The sequence below is a fragment of the Anguilla rostrata genome, chromosome 16 (genome assembly GCF_018555375.3).
Source record: "Anguilla rostrata isolate EN2019 chromosome 16, ASM1855537v3, whole genome shotgun sequence".
NCBI lineage: Eukaryota > Metazoa > Chordata > Actinopteri > Anguilliformes > Anguillidae > Anguilla > Anguilla rostrata.
In genome coordinates this window covers 17,016,188-17,034,922 of record NC_057948.1, presented here as the reverse complement: position 1 = coordinate 17,034,922, position 18,735 = coordinate 17,016,188, and the positions used below count along the sequence as shown (strand labels likewise).

At 46.2% G+C, this 18,735-nt stretch overlaps 3 protein-coding genes across 7 annotated transcripts in view; 2 read left to right on the top strand and 1 right to left on the bottom strand.

Moving 5' to 3' along the window:
* Positions 1–230: 230 nt before the first annotated feature.
* On the bottom strand, positions 231–4,196 carry rcn2 (reticulocalbin 2). Of its 4 annotated transcripts, none has more exons than XM_064312114.1 (9): positions 4,056–4,147; positions 3,539–3,599; positions 3,181–3,350; positions 2,970–3,072; positions 2,585–2,781; positions 2,360–2,473; positions 1,700–1,793; positions 1,392–1,534; positions 231–424 (listed from the first exon to the last, which is right to left on the bottom strand). In XM_064312114.1, exons 2-9 carry the CDS (start codon positions 3,582–3,584, stop codon positions 281–283), a joined length of 1,011 nt encoding a protein of 336 aa, XP_064168184.1. In that variant the 5' UTR covers positions 3,585–3,599; positions 4,056–4,147; the 3' UTR covers positions 231–280. The 4 variants fall into 4 exon arrangements, with proteins under 4 accessions (XP_064168184.1, XP_064168186.1, XP_064168187.1 ...); XM_064312116.1 differs by lacking the exon at positions 4,056–4,147 and adding an exon at positions 3,930–4,019; XM_064312117.1 differs by lacking the exon at positions 3,539–3,599 and having other exon boundaries at positions 4,056–4,196.
* Positions 4,197–4,226: 30 nt separating this feature from the next.
* Positions 4,227–13,026, top strand: LOC135241597 (S phase cyclin A-associated protein in the endoplasmic reticulum-like). Of its 2 annotated transcripts, none has more exons than XM_064312118.1 (3): positions 4,227–4,542; positions 11,012–11,129; positions 12,905–13,026. In XM_064312118.1, exons 1-3 carry the CDS (start codon positions 4,372–4,374, stop codon positions 13,009–13,011), a joined length of 396 nt encoding a protein of 131 aa, XP_064168188.1. In that variant the 5' UTR covers positions 4,227–4,371; the 3' UTR covers positions 13,012–13,026. The 2 variants fall into 2 exon arrangements, with proteins under 2 accessions (XP_064168188.1, XP_064168189.1); XM_064312119.1 differs by lacking the exon at positions 4,227–4,542 and adding an exon at positions 7,416–7,753.
* A 5,571-nt stretch (positions 13,027–18,597) lies between these two features.
* The window catches only part of scaper (S-phase cyclin A-associated protein in the ER), an 88,974-nt gene continuing 88,836 nt past the window's right edge, over positions 18,598–18,735 (top strand). The window contains exon 1 of the mRNA XM_064313786.1: positions 18,598–18,612. Coding sequence (XP_064169856.1) covers positions 18,598–18,612 — 15 coding nt within the window. The remainder of the gene's footprint in view (positions 18,613–18,735) is intronic.

Sequence of the window (18,735 nt, the reverse complement as noted above, 5' to 3'; positions counted from 1 at the left end):
CGCTGCTCAAGAAGCACTGGACCCCTCCCGAAAAAGTATAGTGGTCTTGATACATTTATTTTAATATCTGTGCCATTAGGCCTGACACATAATTGAAAAATATTTTTCAGTTACCTGTATCGATTGTTCTTACACTGAAAGTAAATGAGAGGGTGTTCTTTAAACCTTTATGCTTGACACGTTCCCCGAGCGTCTTCAGGGAGATTTTCCAAACAAACACAACTGACAACTTGTAGTGATAAAAATCGTTTATATTGATTGGTTAAAAAGTTATTCACAACTACAATTCATCATGTGTGGTTTGGAGCTGCCGTCCATAGTCAGTTACTTCACTACTCATGAAAAGCTGCATATTTTTCAATATCTCAGCCTCCGACAGCCTCCCATCGCCATCTTGGTCCATTTCCTTGATCAAGTGGATTGCCTGTTAAAATGCAAAATGGTTTGTTTTTTGTTGTTGAAAAAAGCAAATAAATAATATATATAATAATAATAATACAAAAATAAAAATGTTCATTTTACATCTCAAAATCAGCTGTTCTTTTCTGCAATGTGCAAGAGGTTATAATTTAAACAACTTATTCAAGGGCGGATTAAAAGCCAACCTGTCACTCCCAATTCCTTAGCTTGTATCTCAGGTCTTACAATTTAATCCATAGTTATAGCACTTCTTAGCAATGTCATTTCAGTGCCACTTGTTTTAATTGTAACACTGATGGTAAAGTGTTTTTTTGTTTTTGTTTTGTTGTTGTGTTGATTAACATTAAACAGTAGTGTTATGGCTTGCTCCTCTCTGGTGCCTGTAATTACTCTGCTTGTCTAGATGTGGGGTTTGTCATAAGTCACTTCTGACAAATGTATCAAATATAATAAACGTAAATGTTGAGTACAGCAAACTAACATTAATACACTTGTACATTTTAAAAGAAGACATAACAGCTGATGTGGTAATAGCTATGTACTGTAGTGCAAATACCTCCGGACAGCTAGCATTATACCAAACAGCAGGTGATGTTTGCAGACTGTCACTTTTCACGGAATCCTATGTTGACACTCATTCAAATATGGTGTACCCACAGTGGCAACGGAAATGTGTCTGTGACAATAACTGCATAAAAGCAGGCAAATGTTCCTGCAGTCAGCACACAGACTCTCCAACATGTCTCCATAAACAGAATTCAGGACTTTGACATTGTGGTGAATGGATAATTACACCCGTTTTCCATTGAGCTCATTGCACTGTCGTTCTACGTCATCTTTCAAGATTTATCTGGAAGCTTTGCCAATGTAGCGCAACAGCCAGAGATTGGATGTCATATACAGAAATTATCACAACACTTCACTAATGACATCAAATGGGGGAGAGGTTAATGTTGACTGGCAGCATTCACCTCCTCTCTTGCAGAACTGTAACTGTTTGGAGCCACCCAGCGGAGCTGCTCATCTCGGTTCAGTTGACCGTCTTTGTCCTGGTCATACAATTGCTGGAATCTAATGGTTTCCTCAATCTCCCACTGTGATGGTTGGTCTTCAGCTACATTGGAACGCAGACAGACATGTTGCTCATTTAAGGCAGAGCAGAACATCCAGTGTATTACACCCCTGACACAGTATTACTATCAATGATGGCCCACGTCACTACATAAATTCAGAACAAAAACCTGTTTCCTTGAGGAAATCTGCAATACGTTGTACTTGCCATTGGACCTAATGTCTCCCAGAAATTCCTTGATGCTGATCAAGCCATCGTTATCCTTGTCAAATTCGTTCAAAACATCTTCAATGGTGAAATCCTAGGTGTGACAAAGTAAATTTACGGATTAGAGGATTTATCATCTAGGGCAGTGGTAACCAACTCTTTTCCTGGAGATCTACCATCCTGTAGGTTTTCATTTCAACCCTACTCTGGCACACCGGACTCTACCAATTAGGAGCTGAACAGGCTGTTGAATGAGGTGTGCTTTGTAAGGGTTGGAGTGAACCTACAGGATGGTAGTTCTCCTAAAACAGGGTTAGGTACCACTGATCTAAGGCCTGGAATATAACTGTATGCCATCATGTTCTTTCTCTTGTCCAAAAACACAAAGCTATATTCCATGAATACATGGTGAACACCATGCTTTCATTGGCTGGAAACACCAATATGAGATTATAATTACATTGCATCTTGGGAATCACTTTGCATATAGACCACAATTGTCTGTCACACCCGAGCTAACACAGAATATTATCCAAATGTTACTGGAATGTTCTGTCAATGTTATAACATTGCCACTACATGACATGCCAGCAACATTGTGAGAATGTACTGTTAGCTGGCACCATGACGGCTACACCAGTACTTTGTGGTGTAACTTACAGCCATTTCATCCACTTCAGATGGATGTGTAAATGCCAAAAATTCCCTTAGATTCAGGCCAGGGATACCATCTCCATCAGCAAAATCAAAGCGCTTCTTTTCCTTCAAATGCAGCTGGAAAGGCAGGGAACAAAAACAGAAGTAAAATAGGAATGTCCAACACTTTGACTGTTAATAAGTAGTTCATGAGTTAATTAGAATTTAGCTCATTTAGTGGGGACATACAAATCGAACAGATTCTTCCTCTGGGTCCTCAAGAATCATATTGTTGTCCAAGTCAATGACGTGCCCGTGCACAACCAGGTTATACTCGTCCCATGACACTACACCATCTTTATTGGTGTCAAATTCGGGGAACCTTTCCTCCGCATCTTCCAGTGCATACTGCCTGTAAACCCGCTGTATCCAGAGCGTGATCTCCTCTGTTAAAGAAGCAAGATTATTCACCATATTAAGATTTTCTTAAAGTTGTCCGTATCTGTCTAAAAACACGTACAAAAGGACAAGTTGGTTTAACTTCATGCCAAGTGTTCAGTGTCATTCTTAAATGACTCAGATAATCCATGCTCAACACGCTCAAATTTATCCACAAGAAACCCCTAATCTTGACCTGCTGTCAAAAATGTGTCTGTGTCTGTATCAATCTTCTTCACAATTTCCACCATCCTCCTCTTCAGTTCGTCTGGACTGAGCTTCTTAATGTCATCTTCCCCCTACAAATAAATAAACAATAATTCTGGCGGAGACATGATCCGATGCAAATACTGAAATCAGTATGGGAAATAATCTGGAAGTCAGCTGCACGCATGGTATTAAAATACCTGATTTCCAAGAAGTACATTGATATCATGCTCTGGATTGTGCTGTTCACCCAAGAAATGGTCTTCATGAAAGGCCTTGTGGTTGCTTTCTACAGAGCCCCAACTCAATGCAAACAAAGCAAAGGTAACAGCAGTATACTTCATATTCATGAACTTCCGGAAACAACAACCTGAAAGAGACGATACAACTCTAACTACATAAATGATATCAATCACTGGTGCCTATGTCATTGAGGACGCTAGCGTACTAGTGATAGTACTTTAGCATCCACAATATTCAAGCGAATGCTGCCACTCGGTGAACTCCAGTCGCAAGTACACCAAAAACATTCACAATCCTAAAAGCGAAATGACCCACCACGTTCCAGAACTTCAGCAAGTTCCACAGAACTTGTCCGAACCATCGACTGGATGGAATCCTGAAAGTTAGATGGAAACTCGCTAGCTATATGGTGATGAGTGTGAAAATGAAGTAACGATACTCTTACTAGGTAGTTATTTCAACACATTTAACACGCGTCAATATTCGAGTTATAAATTAGACATATAACTGACACGTTGTGTTTAATGACATTCTTGTACAGTCTATGTCTAAGTCTAATGCAATGCCATTGCTCTCACAGCGTCTTGCAGTGCAACCAAAAGTTAGCTAGTCGATAAACAAGTGATTCAGTTGACAAATTTATTAGCGACCTAGCCACATTAGTTATCATACGAGTTACATTTTTTATAGCCTAAAATCAACGTACGGCAATACTTTGATTCACAAACGAGCACGACAAACAGACATTTAGCTAGGTAATCTTGTCACTCAAGCCACCATAGAACTTCACGTTAGCTACGCTGTGTTAAAAACAAGAGTAGCCTACACCTACCAAGCATTTTTGTCCCGCTCTGGTTACTTGGTTGCCATGGCTCAAACTGGAACACCTACACTGACCCCAAGCTCTGTCCAATAATATTGACCATAGCATTTTTTGTTTCCACCTTTTAAGCAAATACGACCAGGCTATTGGAGAATAGTGCGTTCAATCATTGTCGTCACTCGACGCTTCCTGCTACACACTAGGTTGCTCTTCGGCTGTCAGTTGTTGACTGGAGTCTTTCTAGCAACACCCGAGTCCACGTTGAGTTGATGTTGAGGAAACATCTTGTTTCCAAAAAAACTGAGAATTACAAAGATTCCTGCCAATGTCAAAAGACAGCCGTCACGATGGCCGACGGCGTGGCGCTGGTCAGCACCGACTGGGTCCAAGAATGGGCCAAGGCGCTGACGGGAGGGAGAGGTCTGGAAGCAACAGCTCTGGGTCATCGCATGGAGGTGGCAAAGGCAGGAATACACCCATAAACCTTACCTTAAAGGTAGCCAACTATATGTGCAGTCATAGAATTGCGATCATGCAGTAGGAAGGAAGCTAGTGAACATATCTAGCTATCTAGCAAGCTAGTTGCAACCTAAGTTACCTCATTTGAACTAGGCTGATTGACTTGCCTTTCAGTTATAGCCAGTGCTAGCTAGCCAACGGTTTTTCATGTCCTACCCAACTAAGAAAAAATTAGATTTGGGTAATAGCAGTAGCTGCCTTGGCTAACACTCTTATGTTACATTTATTTGTTGTTTCAGCTGCTAATGTTCCAGTTTTGATTTATGTTATGATATGCAGCTAATGTTAGTTGCTCGCTACCTGACATAACTATTAACATTTAGTTCGGAAATCCTCCCATGAGTGAATTAAGTGTTATTGTGTCTAGCATTCATATTTGCTTCCTTGCTGCTTCATGAAATTCTTGCATCGCTGTTTTAAATCAAGAATGTTCCATGTGGAGTTGATTTGCTAGGGCAAGGCCAGGATGCGCTTGCAAACGCAGTTAAATGTGTTGTATTATCAAATTATCAAAATGGTTCATTCTGGATTCAAACTACACCATCTAGAATAGGCAGTATGCAGGGATATAATAAACTTGTTTTGCGGGTACCTAAGTAGAAATGTAGCAGTGACTTCATTATGTATGGTAAAACCTGCTGCGCCATATAATATGTGACGTTTTATGCACCGTGGTTAAACACTGTACCCTGCTAGTAGTCGTTCACTGGAATTGTAGTTACAGGACATTCATAACCATGATGTTAAATTGAGAATTTTGCATTGCAAATAAAGGCACCATTGTAATACTGATTCCCAGTATGGTTGTCCCTTTTCACTTGACTGAGTCATTCTGTTAAACCTTGGCCATTCCATTTAGCATGTGGACTGTGGTCTTGTCACCTCTTCAGTGGCAGTGTACATGTAAATTGTAGTAATTAGCGGTACTACGCCTTGCTTTTAGCTTGACTTACTGAAGGGCAAAAAAACATGCCCACATGATGCAAATGTTGGTATTATGCATTTAAATTAGACAAAGTCACAAAGCAGGAAGCGATACAAGGTGTTACTGTTTAAAACATTTCATAGATGGTACAATTTTATTTGCATGCATTGCTGGCTGTGTTTTTAAAAACATGCTCAAGCTAGAAAAAGAGTCATTCATTTATTTTCTGTCTAATAGTGGCTGGAATTGTTGTAATGAATAGTTCTCCAAATGAATATTGGAATGATAGAATGGTCTAGCTTTTTACACAGAAATAATAGTGCCCCGAATTTTAACACGCAGAGCTGAATCTGAGCTACACCTGTCGTGAAAAGTGCCGTGTATGATTGACATTGCTGATCTTACCAGACAAATGGTTTGAATAAATCAACTCTCTTTGGAGGCAAAATGGCTTCTGCAAGTTTTGTCTTCTTTAGTTTGTAGTTTGTATTAGTCGTTGCTCTTGGCACATTTTGAGTGCGAGAAAGTATCCCCTAATCTCTCTGGCACGCTGTTGAAAGGATTTACATTTTTAATCAGATGAGTGACTTTCGTCCACTAATACACCCTTGGCACATGAGCAGTAAAAGCCTTTCTCAGATTGCCATCCATCGTGCAGCATTTTGTCTTGTCTGACGGAAGTAAACAACTCATCCTTGCTGTTGGGTATGTTGATGATGTCACTGACCCATCCCCCTGCCAGCTCATTGGTTTATTGGGATAGCTGTAGCTTCTCCATGCTCGTACAGCGCTGTATCTTACCCCTGTTGACCCCCGTGGCCCATGTGTCCCTCTGAATAAGCATGTATATATCCATGTCCATGCATGTATGAGTCAGTTTTTATTGTGCATTTGGCCGTGTTCCACTGCCGCTGGTCTCCAGAGGTCTTTGCCCTACTTGTTTGCTGGCAGCTTTGCCTCTGTAACATGAAACCTGTTTGTTTCAGTTCAGTCTGTTAGTTCTGATAGGACAAATATTGTTTTCTTGTGATAAAAGGATAAAAGAATGTAGGCTAGATGATGTGGAGCAGCGCTGCACATATTCTGGTACAGTATTTGGGTGTGCCGTCGATTGAAGTTAAAGGAAGAGAATGGGGGTTTGTTTGTGTTTTCATGCTTGCGGGTGGAGGTGGCTGTGCTCAGGTGACAGGTATGAGAATGCCCTGGGGTCACTGCGAGCGGACCGCTGGAGGGTACGTGTCGTCGTCTGTGTTCCGCGTTTGACGTGCAGCGCGCGGGGACAATGGCGGCCTTTTTTGGGCAGAGCGCTTTGGTAGCGCTGACATGATGGGAGAGGAAGAGAGGCTCTGAATCGCTCCCGAGCCTGCTGTGCCCGCTCTGGGGACGGGGCGCTCTATTCCGCCGGTCCCCCCCCCCCCCAATTCCCCCCCCTCCCCCAAATCCCCCCCCTCCCCGCTCGCGAAAGTGGGAACCCTCAGACCGTGGACCCGGCAGATGTGGTGCAACCCGCTGGGGTGGGTGCGTGGGAGTCGACCCGCGTTTCGCACAGTCGACGCATGGTTTGTTTACGTGGGCAGCGCTGGTGTTAGGTGCTGCTTCTGCTGCGCTGGCTGGTGGTGCAAACCTACGGGCGAGCGACCGTGAGGAGCTCTGAGTATCAGAGAGGGGGGTGGGCATGAGAGTGAGAGGTGGCAGAGAGAGAGAGAGAGAGGGGGGGGCACAGTGGGAGAGAGAGATGGGGGGGGCATGAGAGAGCGGGGGTACAGCGGGAGAGAGAGATAGAGAGAGGGAGGGAGGCATGAGAGAGAGGGGCACAGCGAGAGAGAGAGTGAGCGAGAGAGAGTGAGGGGGGGCAACGAGAGAGAGAGAGAGAGAGAGAGAGTGTGTGTGAGAGGGAGGGAGGGAGTGAGTGAGGTGGAGCGCAAAGCGGAGTGAGATAGAGAGAGAGAGCGCTATTGCCGTGGCGGCAGGAGTGGACGAGCAGTGCGGGAGCAGGCGCGCAGGCGGGCGAGCAGTCAGGCGTACGGCAGCGGGATCGTCTCCGGCCCGGCGGGGCTGCTTGCTGAGCTCAGCGCGGGAGCACTGCGGCGCGGGAGCGGCGGGACAGAGAGCCGCCCCGGAGGCTGACACCGTCCCGGAGGCTATTCCTGGAGCGCGGGCTGCCATGCCAGCGCGGGGGGGCGCGGCGCGGGTCTCCTGAAGCCGCGCAGCCGCTAGCATGCAGCGGGAGGAGGACCCTTCGCACAGGCTCTGCTTCTACTCCGTACGTACGCCCCCGGCCCGCCCCCGTACCCCCACGGCTCTCAGCTCCCGGCTCCCCGCTGGTGCTGACCTCCTCACCACGGCGGGGGGAGGGGCGCGCATGTGAGGTACGGTGTTTGGCGCTGAACAGGTGCAGGGGGTCTGCGGCTGATTAAGTGGGTGGATGGCGGGGGCGGGGGGGGGCTGTTTGTAATCCAGGACGGCCGTGCCTGACTGAGCCTGGCCTGCATGCGCAGTCCGCAGGCCCCCTGGCCGGATGTCTCTCCTTTACCCCCCCCCCCCGCCGTCAGGTCTGCAGCCAAAGCTCCGTTAGCGATGTAAATATTTACTCTCAGCTGGCAGGCCTGCGTGGCTCAGGCCTCCCTGTCCATCTTCGTCTTTCGCTCTTTCACCTCTCTCTCTGTTCCGGAACTTTCCCTGCGCTGTCCTCCCGTCCCTGTCCTTCATCTCCGTCTGTTAGGAGAGTGCCACTGTGTCTTAAGATGCCGCCTTGCTCTTTGAAAGTAGGTCAGTTGTGTATATTAAGCTCGGGGACGTGGAGGGAGCGTGCGAGGACAGCCTGTGCTGTTTATGGCTGCCTAGTCCTAGTTACCCGTACACACGTTATATTCCGGGGAGCGGAGCGGGGGCGGGGAGGGGGGTCTTTTTAAAGGAGGCTGGCTTTTAAACTTTTCGGTGAAGGGAACTCTGGGAAGTGCGGTCTTTTGGACGGGAGGGAAAGGGTGAACGCGTCTCCGCGCCGTTAAACGGAACCGTCCCGAGCGCGGCCGTGGTCGCTCCGGCGGAAAACGCGCTGGTCCGCCCCCGCAGTTCCAGCGCGCGAGCCGGCCGGCAGGGGTTAACCAGCTTTCCGAACGCGCTCTCCCTCCGGCTTTCAGACGGCCGAGCGGCAGGAGAGAGAGGGAACGCGGGTCACATGAGCTGGCAGCAGCAGCGTTTTTTATTGGCTCGGCGGATGTCCTCAGGGAGGCTCTCGCTGCTCGCTGTGTACTTGTCGTGTCTAAAACAGCTTGTATACTGAAGATGTTTCGATTAAGTTTCCTGCACTAAGATGCACCAGCTGTGCCCCTACCTGGGATTCAAACCTGCAGCCGTGCAGTTGCATACCAGCTCCTGTCACAGAGCTTCCCAGGTCACACAAGCAGAGACACAAGATCAGGCTTGAAACAGTGCTGCATACACTCTAGCATATGCTCTAGACAGCCGGTGAAATGGCAAACCTGGATTGGCTGAATTGCAGTACACTTGTCCTCAGACATTCAACTGAGTTCAGTTCACTTCAATTAAATTCAATTTCGTTTGCCACAGCAAATTGGGGCACTAAATGTTCCGTCACCATCTGCGGAACATGTTAACCGCCATCGTCACATGTTTGTCAGTGCTGCGGTCCGTTTGGATTTCCTGTTGGTGTGTAATATGTACAGTGACATAATGCGATGATCGTTCGTGCTCACTGACACGGCCTTTTTAATTCACCGCCTTTCCACTTACCCTTCATATAACATGTCAGCGCTTCCTTGTGCTGCAGATCAGAGCAGTCAGTATTCATAATCAATACCCTGGGCATTAGTGGCATGCATTTATCGGAATACTGTCAGTCGTATTGCTAACAGTGCTTTTTGCCTGCTGTTCTGTTATTTTCCAATTGGTTTTATTATTGCCTAATTATTTGTACAGTCAAAGCTTTAGCCAAGTAATCTTTGTATCCTGGTTATGTGCTCTTGTTTTTCAGGAAGAAATAATGCTTCAAAGTACAGGGAAAAATGCACTGGAAGACAGACCACTCATTTGTTCATATGCATCCATTTAATATTACTTCCGTTTAAGTAGGTTTCAGAAAGAATGAAGTTCACCAGTTTTTTGGTGGAACATGATTACTGGGTGAATGGAAGGTAGACATATGGGTCAGGATAGAAATATGAAGCATTATGCAGCCTTTAATGTTTTTAGCACTATGATTGCATTTGAAAATAGCAACGATTTCACTGTAACTGTTGCTCTTTTATCTTTTTTGTTAAAAAAAAAAAAGATTATCAAGTAAGCTACAAGCATGATAAAGTCAACGCATATTCACCGTACAGTTTCACTGTAAATGTTGCTCTTTTATCTTTTTTTATTAAAAAAAAAAATCAAGTATCAAGTCATCAAGTAATAAGCCGCAAGCACAAATTGGTCAACAAACCCATATCTAAAAGTCGATTGTTTCTTTAAGTTTCTAACTTGCTAAGAACTGTATGTATGAAAAGGAAAACAAACCCTTGTTTCTGTTATGTTTCTGTTATGTTTCACAGTCTTTTAGACTTGCGTTGCCATGGGAACATTTACAGCAGAATTTCCCTGCCAAACACGGATGCTCATTTTAATATCAATCGCAGTTTCACGGTTGAACCCCCAGATTTCCGTCTGCAAATAGGGAGGCGAGGACAACAGTTCCAAGTGTTACGCTTGCAAATTTGGGAATTCTGGAGCATAATAATCTGTGCTCTTCTGAACTGAGAGAGGATGCTGCAGGGATGTGCTGTAGTTCTGTACTGATATCACACTGTGGGGTAGCCCTGCGTTGATATCACTCTGTGGTCTGTGTCTCTGTGTCTCCGGTTTAAGACACTGGTGCTTGCTTTCCAAGCGTCAAGTCACTCTGGTTATCTGCAGAGATGTCGACTACAACCTGGATCGCTCCGATCGGTCTAAAGGGTGATTCTCCCTGTACAGAGCAACAGGTCTGGCTCTTGCAGTTTTGCCCACGATGGTGGACGATCTTCCAGTGGAGTAGACACAGCGAGTGTACTGTGACCTTCAAGAACTGCAGCGCACTCTTCTCTGTGACCTCTCTCCTCTTCCTAAACCTCCATACAAAAAAAAAAAAAAAAAAATTTGTTCAGACTGTCTTGTTTCCTTTGTATCATCATAGTAAAGGCTTTATCTACATGTTGTTCATGGACTTAGCTGACTTGTCCTGAGTTTGTTCTCTGTTGTAATCGCTCTGATGCGTCAGCTAAATACCTACCTATAATGGTGTAGTTCTATGTTGATATCACTCTGTGGTGTAGCTCTGTGCTGGTATCACTGTACTGTAGGTCTGTGGTGATATCACTGTGCTGTAGCACAGTGCTGATATCGGTGTGTGCTGATATCACAGTGCTGTAGAACTGTGCTGTTGCTCTGTGCTGATATCACTGTGCTGTATCTCTGTGCTGATATCACAGTGCTGTAACTGTGCTGTATGTCTGTGCTGGTAACACACTCTGTTGTCTCCCAGGCCTCCTTCCAGCGCTCTAACAGCCATGATAAGGTGAGGAAGATCGTGGCCGAGGAGGGCCGCGCCGCACGCAACCTCATCGCCTGGAGCGTGCCGCTGGAGAACAAGGAGGAGGACGGTGAGTCTCGCTAATGTAGAGTGCACATGCACACACACGCACGCATACACTCACACACACACACACACGCACATACACACACACACACACACGCACACACACCCACACACCCGCACATTTACACACACATGCACACACATACTCACACGCGCACACACACACACCCACTCACCTGCACATTCACACACACATGCACACACACGCACGCTCACGCATACGCTCACACACACACGCACATACACTCACACACACACACACACACACACCCGCACATTTACACACACATGCACACACACGCACGCTCACGCATACACTCACACACACACGCACATACACTCACACACACACACGCACACACACCCACACACCCGCACATTTACACACACATGCACACACATACTCACACGCCAACACACACACCCACACACCTGCACATTCACACACACATGCACACACACGCATGCTCACGCATACACTCACACACACCGCACATACACACACACACACACACGCACACACACCCACACACCCGCACATTTACACACACATGCACACACATACTCACACGCGCACACACACACACCCACACACCTGCACATTCACACACACATGCACACACACGCACGCTCACGCATACACTCACACACACACGCACATACACTCACACACACACACGCACACACACCCACACACCCGCACATTTACACACACATGCACACACACACGCCCACATATTCAAATCATCATGTGGGCCAACCCCTCCTTGGCTGTGCCATTCTCTCCAGTGAATCCTCTCCTCCCAGCCTAGGCTTCCAGGGGTGACACACGGACAGATGAGGGCGGGGCCTTCTAATGAGCTGGGTGGTGGGGAGGCGGGGTTATCTAATTGAGCGGGGTGGTGGGGAGGCGGGGTTATCTAATGAGTGGGGTGGTGGGGAGGCGGGGTTATCGCTCAGGTTACGCAGTCAGATGGAGCAGGATCAATATGGCCGGTAGGATGGATGCCTCTCACAGCACAGAGACGTGCGGTAATTGAGCTCAGGGCCCTGGGACTCAGCAGCACTGCAGCGCTCAACCTGCTAATGAGCCGCGGACTGGAGGAACTGCAGCTAAGGCTGCTCACCAAGAGTGTGTGTGAAGAGCACAGAGTGTGTGTGACCGGCCCTCATTAGCATGAGAGGGAGTGAGAGGGGTCCTGAAGAAAAGGAGGGGTGGGGAAAGGAGAGGAGGAGTGGAGAGGATAGAGAGGAGGGGAGGGGAGGGGAGGGGAGAGGACGGTAGAGAAATGGCAGGATAAGTTTGGGTATGAGTGGGCTGTACATGGAGGACCCAGGGGCCTACAGTGGTCAGATGCAGGGGTCTGTGTCCCCACAGGGGAGGGGTGGGTTTGGGCTTACTGTGCCCTGTGACCTGTGACCTGTGACCTGTGGGCTGCCGGGGTTAAAGGTGGCCTCTGGCCTGCAGGCAAGTGATTCAGAGGAGTGCGTGCGTTTCAGCTGCCTTCCCCCTGGCCACGACTGTGTGGGAGGAGAAGCTGGTGATACAGCTGGGGAAAAAAAACAATGTAAAGAAGATGTCAGATTTAAAAGCCTGCCTGGTAAACTGGTTTCCATGGCGATGCTGCGCTCAGTCCGTTCTCCTGCGCGGGTCTGCGTCCCTCCTTTATCTCGCCCGGCTACGTTTCCACGGCCCGTCGGAACGAGCCAGTGCCACAAAGACCCGTCTGTCCGCTCCTCTGTTAACGCTCGCTGAATGGAAGCCTTTGTCCCCCACAGGGAAGTCCAAGTCGCACTCCAATGCCAACCCGAGATCACAGAGGATCAGCTCAGGTCTGCACAGGAACAAAAAACAGGTGTGTGCTCCGCCCTCAGAAGCAGTCTGAATAGCACAAGTCTATATCTGCATTATTTATTATACATTTACTTACTCGTGCAAGGTGTGCAGTGTGATCGGCCACTTTCCCGATTGACTTTTGAATTTAATGCAATTTAGTCATCTGGCCACCAGAGGGAGACACAGACCTGTTTATTTTACTTTGCCTCACACTGCCCCCCACTCTTACCCCCCTATGTGCTGAACCCGTCTCCAGTTTACCGGGAGCTGAATAAATCACTGTTTCCCCACATGGTCCAGGACAGGACGCGTGCTGTAGTTTTAATTCCAGCTGAGCTCACAGTTCATTAGGTTTGATTGAGCTGTTGATGGAACACTATAATTGATTTGACATCATTTAACAAGCCTCACTGTAATCATTATTTTTGTCAGAGTGTGTTGCTTAGGGGATTGCTTGTGTGTTCTATGAATTTCTGTTAATTTCTGGCTGTAAAAGGAATTTGTTGTACAGAAAGGTAATAATTTTTACTGAGAAAGGGTAATTAACAATTGATCAAACAGCTGTTTAGCCTAACTTAGGCAGTCGGAAATTGGAATTTGTATGGAATTGGAAGAGACGTATATTAGCCAAAAATGTTTCAAATAAACAGCTTATTTATTGTATCATAGATGCGCTTGCAGCAGTGTGCATCCTTCACAAGGAAGTCACGGCAGGCTAACTGTAGAGCCGTCGATACAGTTCGGTGTAAGGCTCAGTCAAGCCTCATTAACAGAGAGCTCAGCTCAGAAGGAAAACCAGCGATAGCTCACACGCTTGCGCGCGCACACACACACACGCACGCGCGGCATGGCGTGCCACGTTTCAGCGAGCCGGGCGGGGGTGCGGGGGTGCGGTGGAGTGAATCGCTGCTCTGGCGCTGAAGGGCCGCCGGTGTGGGGAGCAGCCGGGGCTGGGTGTAACCGCACACGCTCCAGCGGGTCCATTCAGCCGGCTCACGGCCGAGCGGGTCCCCGGCTATCGATCGCCCCAGAGTGGAAACGCGCACGCCTGCGCTGAGGAGGAAGTGAGAGGATCCAGCGGCCCTCTCGGCACGGAGATCAGCGCCGTCCCACTTCGCCCGCCACGAGAGCTGATTACGGAGCGCGGTGCTAGAACATGACGCGCCCTCATCCGTACAGCATTCAGTTATCCAGTTTTACAGTATAAAACCCTCATCCCTTCATCATTCAGTTATCCAGTTTTACAGTATAAAACCCTCGTCCCTTCATCATTCAGTTATCCAGTTTCACAGTATAAAACCCTCATCCGTACAGCATTCAGTTATCCAGCTTTACAGTATAAAACCCTCGTCCCTTCATCATTCAGTTATCCAGTTTTACAGTATAAAACCCTCATCCCTTCATCATTCAGTTATCCAGTTTTACAGTATAAAACCCTCATCCCTTCATCATTCAGTTATCCAGTTTTACAGTATAAAACCCTCATCCCTTCATCATTCAGTTATCCAGTTTCACAGTATAAAACCCTCGTCCCTTCATCATTCAGTTATCCAGTTTTACAGTATAAAACCCTCATCCGTACAGCATTCAGTTATCCAGTTTTACAGTATAAAACCCTCATCCGTACAGCATTCAGTTATCCAGTTTTACAGTATAAAACCCTCATCCGTACAGCATTCAGTTATCCAGTTTTACAGTATAAAACCCTCATCCGTACAGCATTCAGTTATCCAGCTTTACAGTATAAAACCCTCGTCCCTTCATCATTCAGTTATCCAGTTTTACAGTATAAAACCCTCATCCCTTCATCATTCAGTTATCCAGTTTTACAGTATAAAACCCTCATCCCTTCATTCAGTTATCCAGTTTCACAGTATAAAACCCTCGTCCCTTCATCATTCAGTTATCCAGTTTTACAGTATAAAACCCTCATCCGTACAGCATTCAGTTATCCAGTTTTACAGTATAAAACCCTCGTCCATACATAATTCAGTTATCCAGTTTTACAGTATAAAACCCTCGTCCATACATCATTCAGTTATCCAGTTTTACAGTATAAAACCCTCATCCCTTCATCATTCAGTTATCCAGTTTTACAGTATAAAACCCTCGTCCCTTCATCATTCAGTTATCCAGTTTTACAGTATAAAACCCTCGTCCCTTCATCATTCAGTTATCCAGTTTTACAGTATAAAACCCTCATCCGTACAGCATTCAGTTATCCAGTTTTACAGTATAAAACCCTCGTCCATACATAATTCAGTTATCCAGTTTTACAGTATAAAACCCTCGTCCATACATCATTCAGTTATCCAGTTTTACAGTATAAAACCCTCATCCCTTCATCATTCAGTTATCCAGTTTTACAGTATAAAACCCTCATCCATACATCATTCAGTTATCCAGTTTTACAGTATAAAACCCTCATCCCTTCATCATTCAGTTATCCAGTTTTACAGTATAAAACCCTTGTCCATACATCATTCAGTTATCCAGTTTTACAGTATAAAACCCTCATCCGTACAGCATTCAGTTATCCAGTTTCACAGTATAAAACCCTCATCCATACAGCATTCAGTTATCCAGTTTTACAGTATAAAACCCTCATCCCTTCATCATTCAGTTATCCAGTTTTACAGTATAAAACCCTCATCCGTACAGTATTCAGTTATCCAGTTTCACAGTATAAAACCCTCATCCCTTCATCATTCAGTTATCCAGTTTTACAGTATAAAACCCTCATCCCTTCATCATTCAGTTATCCAGTTTTACAGTATAAAACCCTCATCCGTACAGCATTCAGTTATCCAGTTTTACAGTATAAAACCCTCATCCGTACAGCATTCAGTTATCCAGTTTTACAGTATAAAACCCTCATCCCTTCATCATTCAGTTATCCAGTTTTACAGTATAAAACCCTCATCCCTTCATCATTCAGTTATCCAGTTTTACAGTATAAAACCCTCATCCGTACAGCATTCAGTTATTCAGTTTCACAGTATAAAACCCTCATCCCTTCATCATTCAGTTATCCAGTTTTGCAGTATAAAACCCTCATCCCTTCATCATTCAGTTATCCAGTTTTACAGTATAAAACCCTCATCCCTTCATCATTCAGTTATCCAGTTTTACAGTATAAAACCCTCATCCCTTCATCATTCAGTTATCCAGTTTTACAGTATAAAACCCTCGTCCATACATCATTCAGTTATCCAGTTTTACAGTATAAAACCCTCATCCGTACAGCATTCAGTTATCCAGTTTTACAGTATAAAACCCTCATCCCTTCATCATTCAGTTATCAAGTTTTACAGTATAAAACCCTCATCCCTTCATCATTCAGTTATCCAGTTTTACAGTATAAAACCCTCATCCGTACAGCATTCAGTTATTCAGTTTCACAGTATAAAACCCTCATCCCTTCATCATTCAGTTATCCAGTTTTGCAGTATAAAACCCTCATCCCTTCATCATTCAGTTATCCAGTTTTACAGTATAAAACCCTCATCCCTTCATCATTCAGTTATCCAGTTTTACAGTATAAAACCCTCATCCCTTCATCATTCAGTTATCCAGTTTTACAGTATAAAACCCTCATCCCTTCATCATTCAGTTATCCAGTTTTACAGTATAAAACCCTCATCCCTTCATCATTCAGTTATCCAGTTTTACAGTATAAAACCCTCATCCCTTCATCATTCAGTTATCCAGTTTGCTTTGTAAAACCCTTGTCCATGCATTGTTTAGATATCCGATTTACACTATAAAACCCTCATGCGTTGTTTAGATATCCAGTTTACACTATAAAACCCTCATCCTGCACTGTTTATTCAGTAAAGCAGTACTAGGGGATAGTTTTTCACTGAATGGTTCAGCCTTTGCAGAGGCAGTCTACCATGGTAGGTTTCATCAAGATATTCCTGAAAAGCCCAAACTAAGTACACGGACAACTTAAATTTCAGAGAAAATAGAATTGCACGGCGCTGCACAAACAATATCCTTCATGAATAATGATATTTAATATTAGTATGGTTTCCCTGCATCGATTGAGCTATGGCGTATGAATTTCAAATCAATGCATTGGCTGTGATTAGGAAGATTTCTGCCCTGTAGTGACGCCTGCCGTGTGTTTTTGGTGGATGGGGATGTTAGTGTAGCTCAGTAACGCAGCCAGTGATCCTGTGTAAGGTATCCTCACAGCACATAGTCACTGTAAATAATGTGTCAAATATCAGGCACGTACATTGTCAAAGAGTTTCATTAATAATAATAATAATAATAATAATAATAATAATAATAATAATAATAACAATTACAGTATTAGTAGCAATAATGCTAATATGTGTACTACCAATAATAACAATAATATCAACGCTAACAGTAATAATAATAACAATAATATTATTTGAGCCAGTATTACTGTGCTGCTGGGGAGAGCAGCTTTGTACATTTGCGTGTCAGCAGCAGGGTCATGTGACCCTGGCGAGGCCGCTAATGGAGTGTGGAACTGTGGGAATGGGCCGTGTGGTCGTGGGCGGTCCCTGGAGTGGCACTTATGGAGCCGTGCGGAGTGTGTCCACTGCCCCGGGGACTCCCCCTGACCTCTCCATTAGCCCCGAAAACTGCCACACTCGGCCTGCTGACCCCGCCCTCCTCCCCTCTGCCCCCCTCCCCTCTGCACCCCATCCCCCTCCCTTCTGCACCCCATCCCCCTCCCCTCTGCACCCCATCCCTCTCCCCTCTGCATCCCATCCCTCTCCCCTCTGCCCCCTCCCTCTGCACCCCATCCCCTCCCCTCTGCATCCCATCCCTCTCCCCTCTGCCTCCCTGCCCCCCCAGCTCATGTGGGGCTGGTCTGCGCGCTCTGTGTGTTTAAGGACACCATGTGTGCTCTGACCTCGGTGGCACAGGTGCAGTTTGTGAGTTTTACTTTCTCCTGTGCATGCACACACCCGTGTGTGCTGTGTAGCGCGTAGGCCAGCCGAATCTAAACCCATAACCCCCACCAGCACCACCTCCCCCCTTCCATACTGCTGGGGTTTGATTCTCAGCCGTGTCGCTTTCTGTACACACTTGCGCACACACACACACACACACACACACACACACACACACACACACACACACACACACACACACACACACACACACACACACACTCGCACACTACCAGCTCCTGCCGGTGGTATCCGGTTGGTCCCTGAATGGGGGAAACTGCAGAGGAAAGGGGTGCATTGGCGCAAACCTGTTCCCCTCCTGACAGACGGAGGGGTGATTGCACACAGGCTGCAGGAGAGGGGCCGGCTTTCACTGACCTCATCCACACTGGCAGCCCCAGAACAGCTGAAAACCTGCAGCTGGACAGGGAGGGAGGGAGGGAGGGAGAGACAAAGCCACAGACTCACCATTTTACCCAAATCCCTCACCAAAGGACCCGTGTCTCTGAAGCCCTAGTTGTGTGTACCTCTTATAAGCACTGTGCGCAACACACCACACTGGTGTCCTGTACACCGTACTTTGTGAGGACATGCCTTTGCGTGTCTCATGCACAGTGTGTTTATCAGGGACCTGACAGATGAGTGTATACTATTTAAGAACCCTTATTTCTCCTTCATGGTGAATGCTGTGGGTGATAATGGAGGCAGTTACAGTGAGTGAACACGTGGGACGTGTAGCCCTTGAATGTGCGTTCATAGCAAAGTTGGACTGCTTTTTACCGCTCTAAATCAGGTCCTGCAGCCTATACCCCCCACCCCCCCCTCCCCTCCCCCAC

What these genes read in the sequence shown, in the direction of transcription:
- rcn2 (XM_064312114.1), bottom strand. Translation starts at nt 3,584, where the DNA reads ATGGTTCGGACAAGTTCTGTGGAACTTGCTGAAGTTCTGGAACGTG. An exon ending in TGCTGAAGTTCTGGAACGTG is followed by an intron (nt 3,351 to 3,538) that starts GTGGGTCATTTC and finishes CGTCTCTTTCAG; the next exon opens with GTTGTTGTTTCCGGAAGTTC. An exon ending in ACAGTTCTGCAAGAGAGGAG is followed by an intron (nt 425 to 1,391) that starts GTGAATGCTGCC and finishes GCATTTTAACAG; the next exon opens with GCAATCCACTTGATCAAGGA.
- LOC135241597 (XM_064312118.1), top strand. Translation starts at nt 4,372, where the DNA reads ATGTCAAAAGACAGCCGTCACGATGGCCGACGGCGTGGCGCTGGTCAG. An exon ending in CCATAAACCTTACCTTAAAG is followed by an intron (nt 4,543 to 11,011) that starts GTAGCCAACTAT and finishes GTTGTCTCCCAG; the next exon opens with GCCTCCTTCCAGCGCTCTAA. An exon ending in GGAGAACAAGGAGGAGGACG is followed by an intron (nt 11,130 to 12,904) that starts GTGAGTCTCGCT and finishes TGTCCCCCACAG; the next exon opens with GGAAGTCCAAGTCGCACTCC.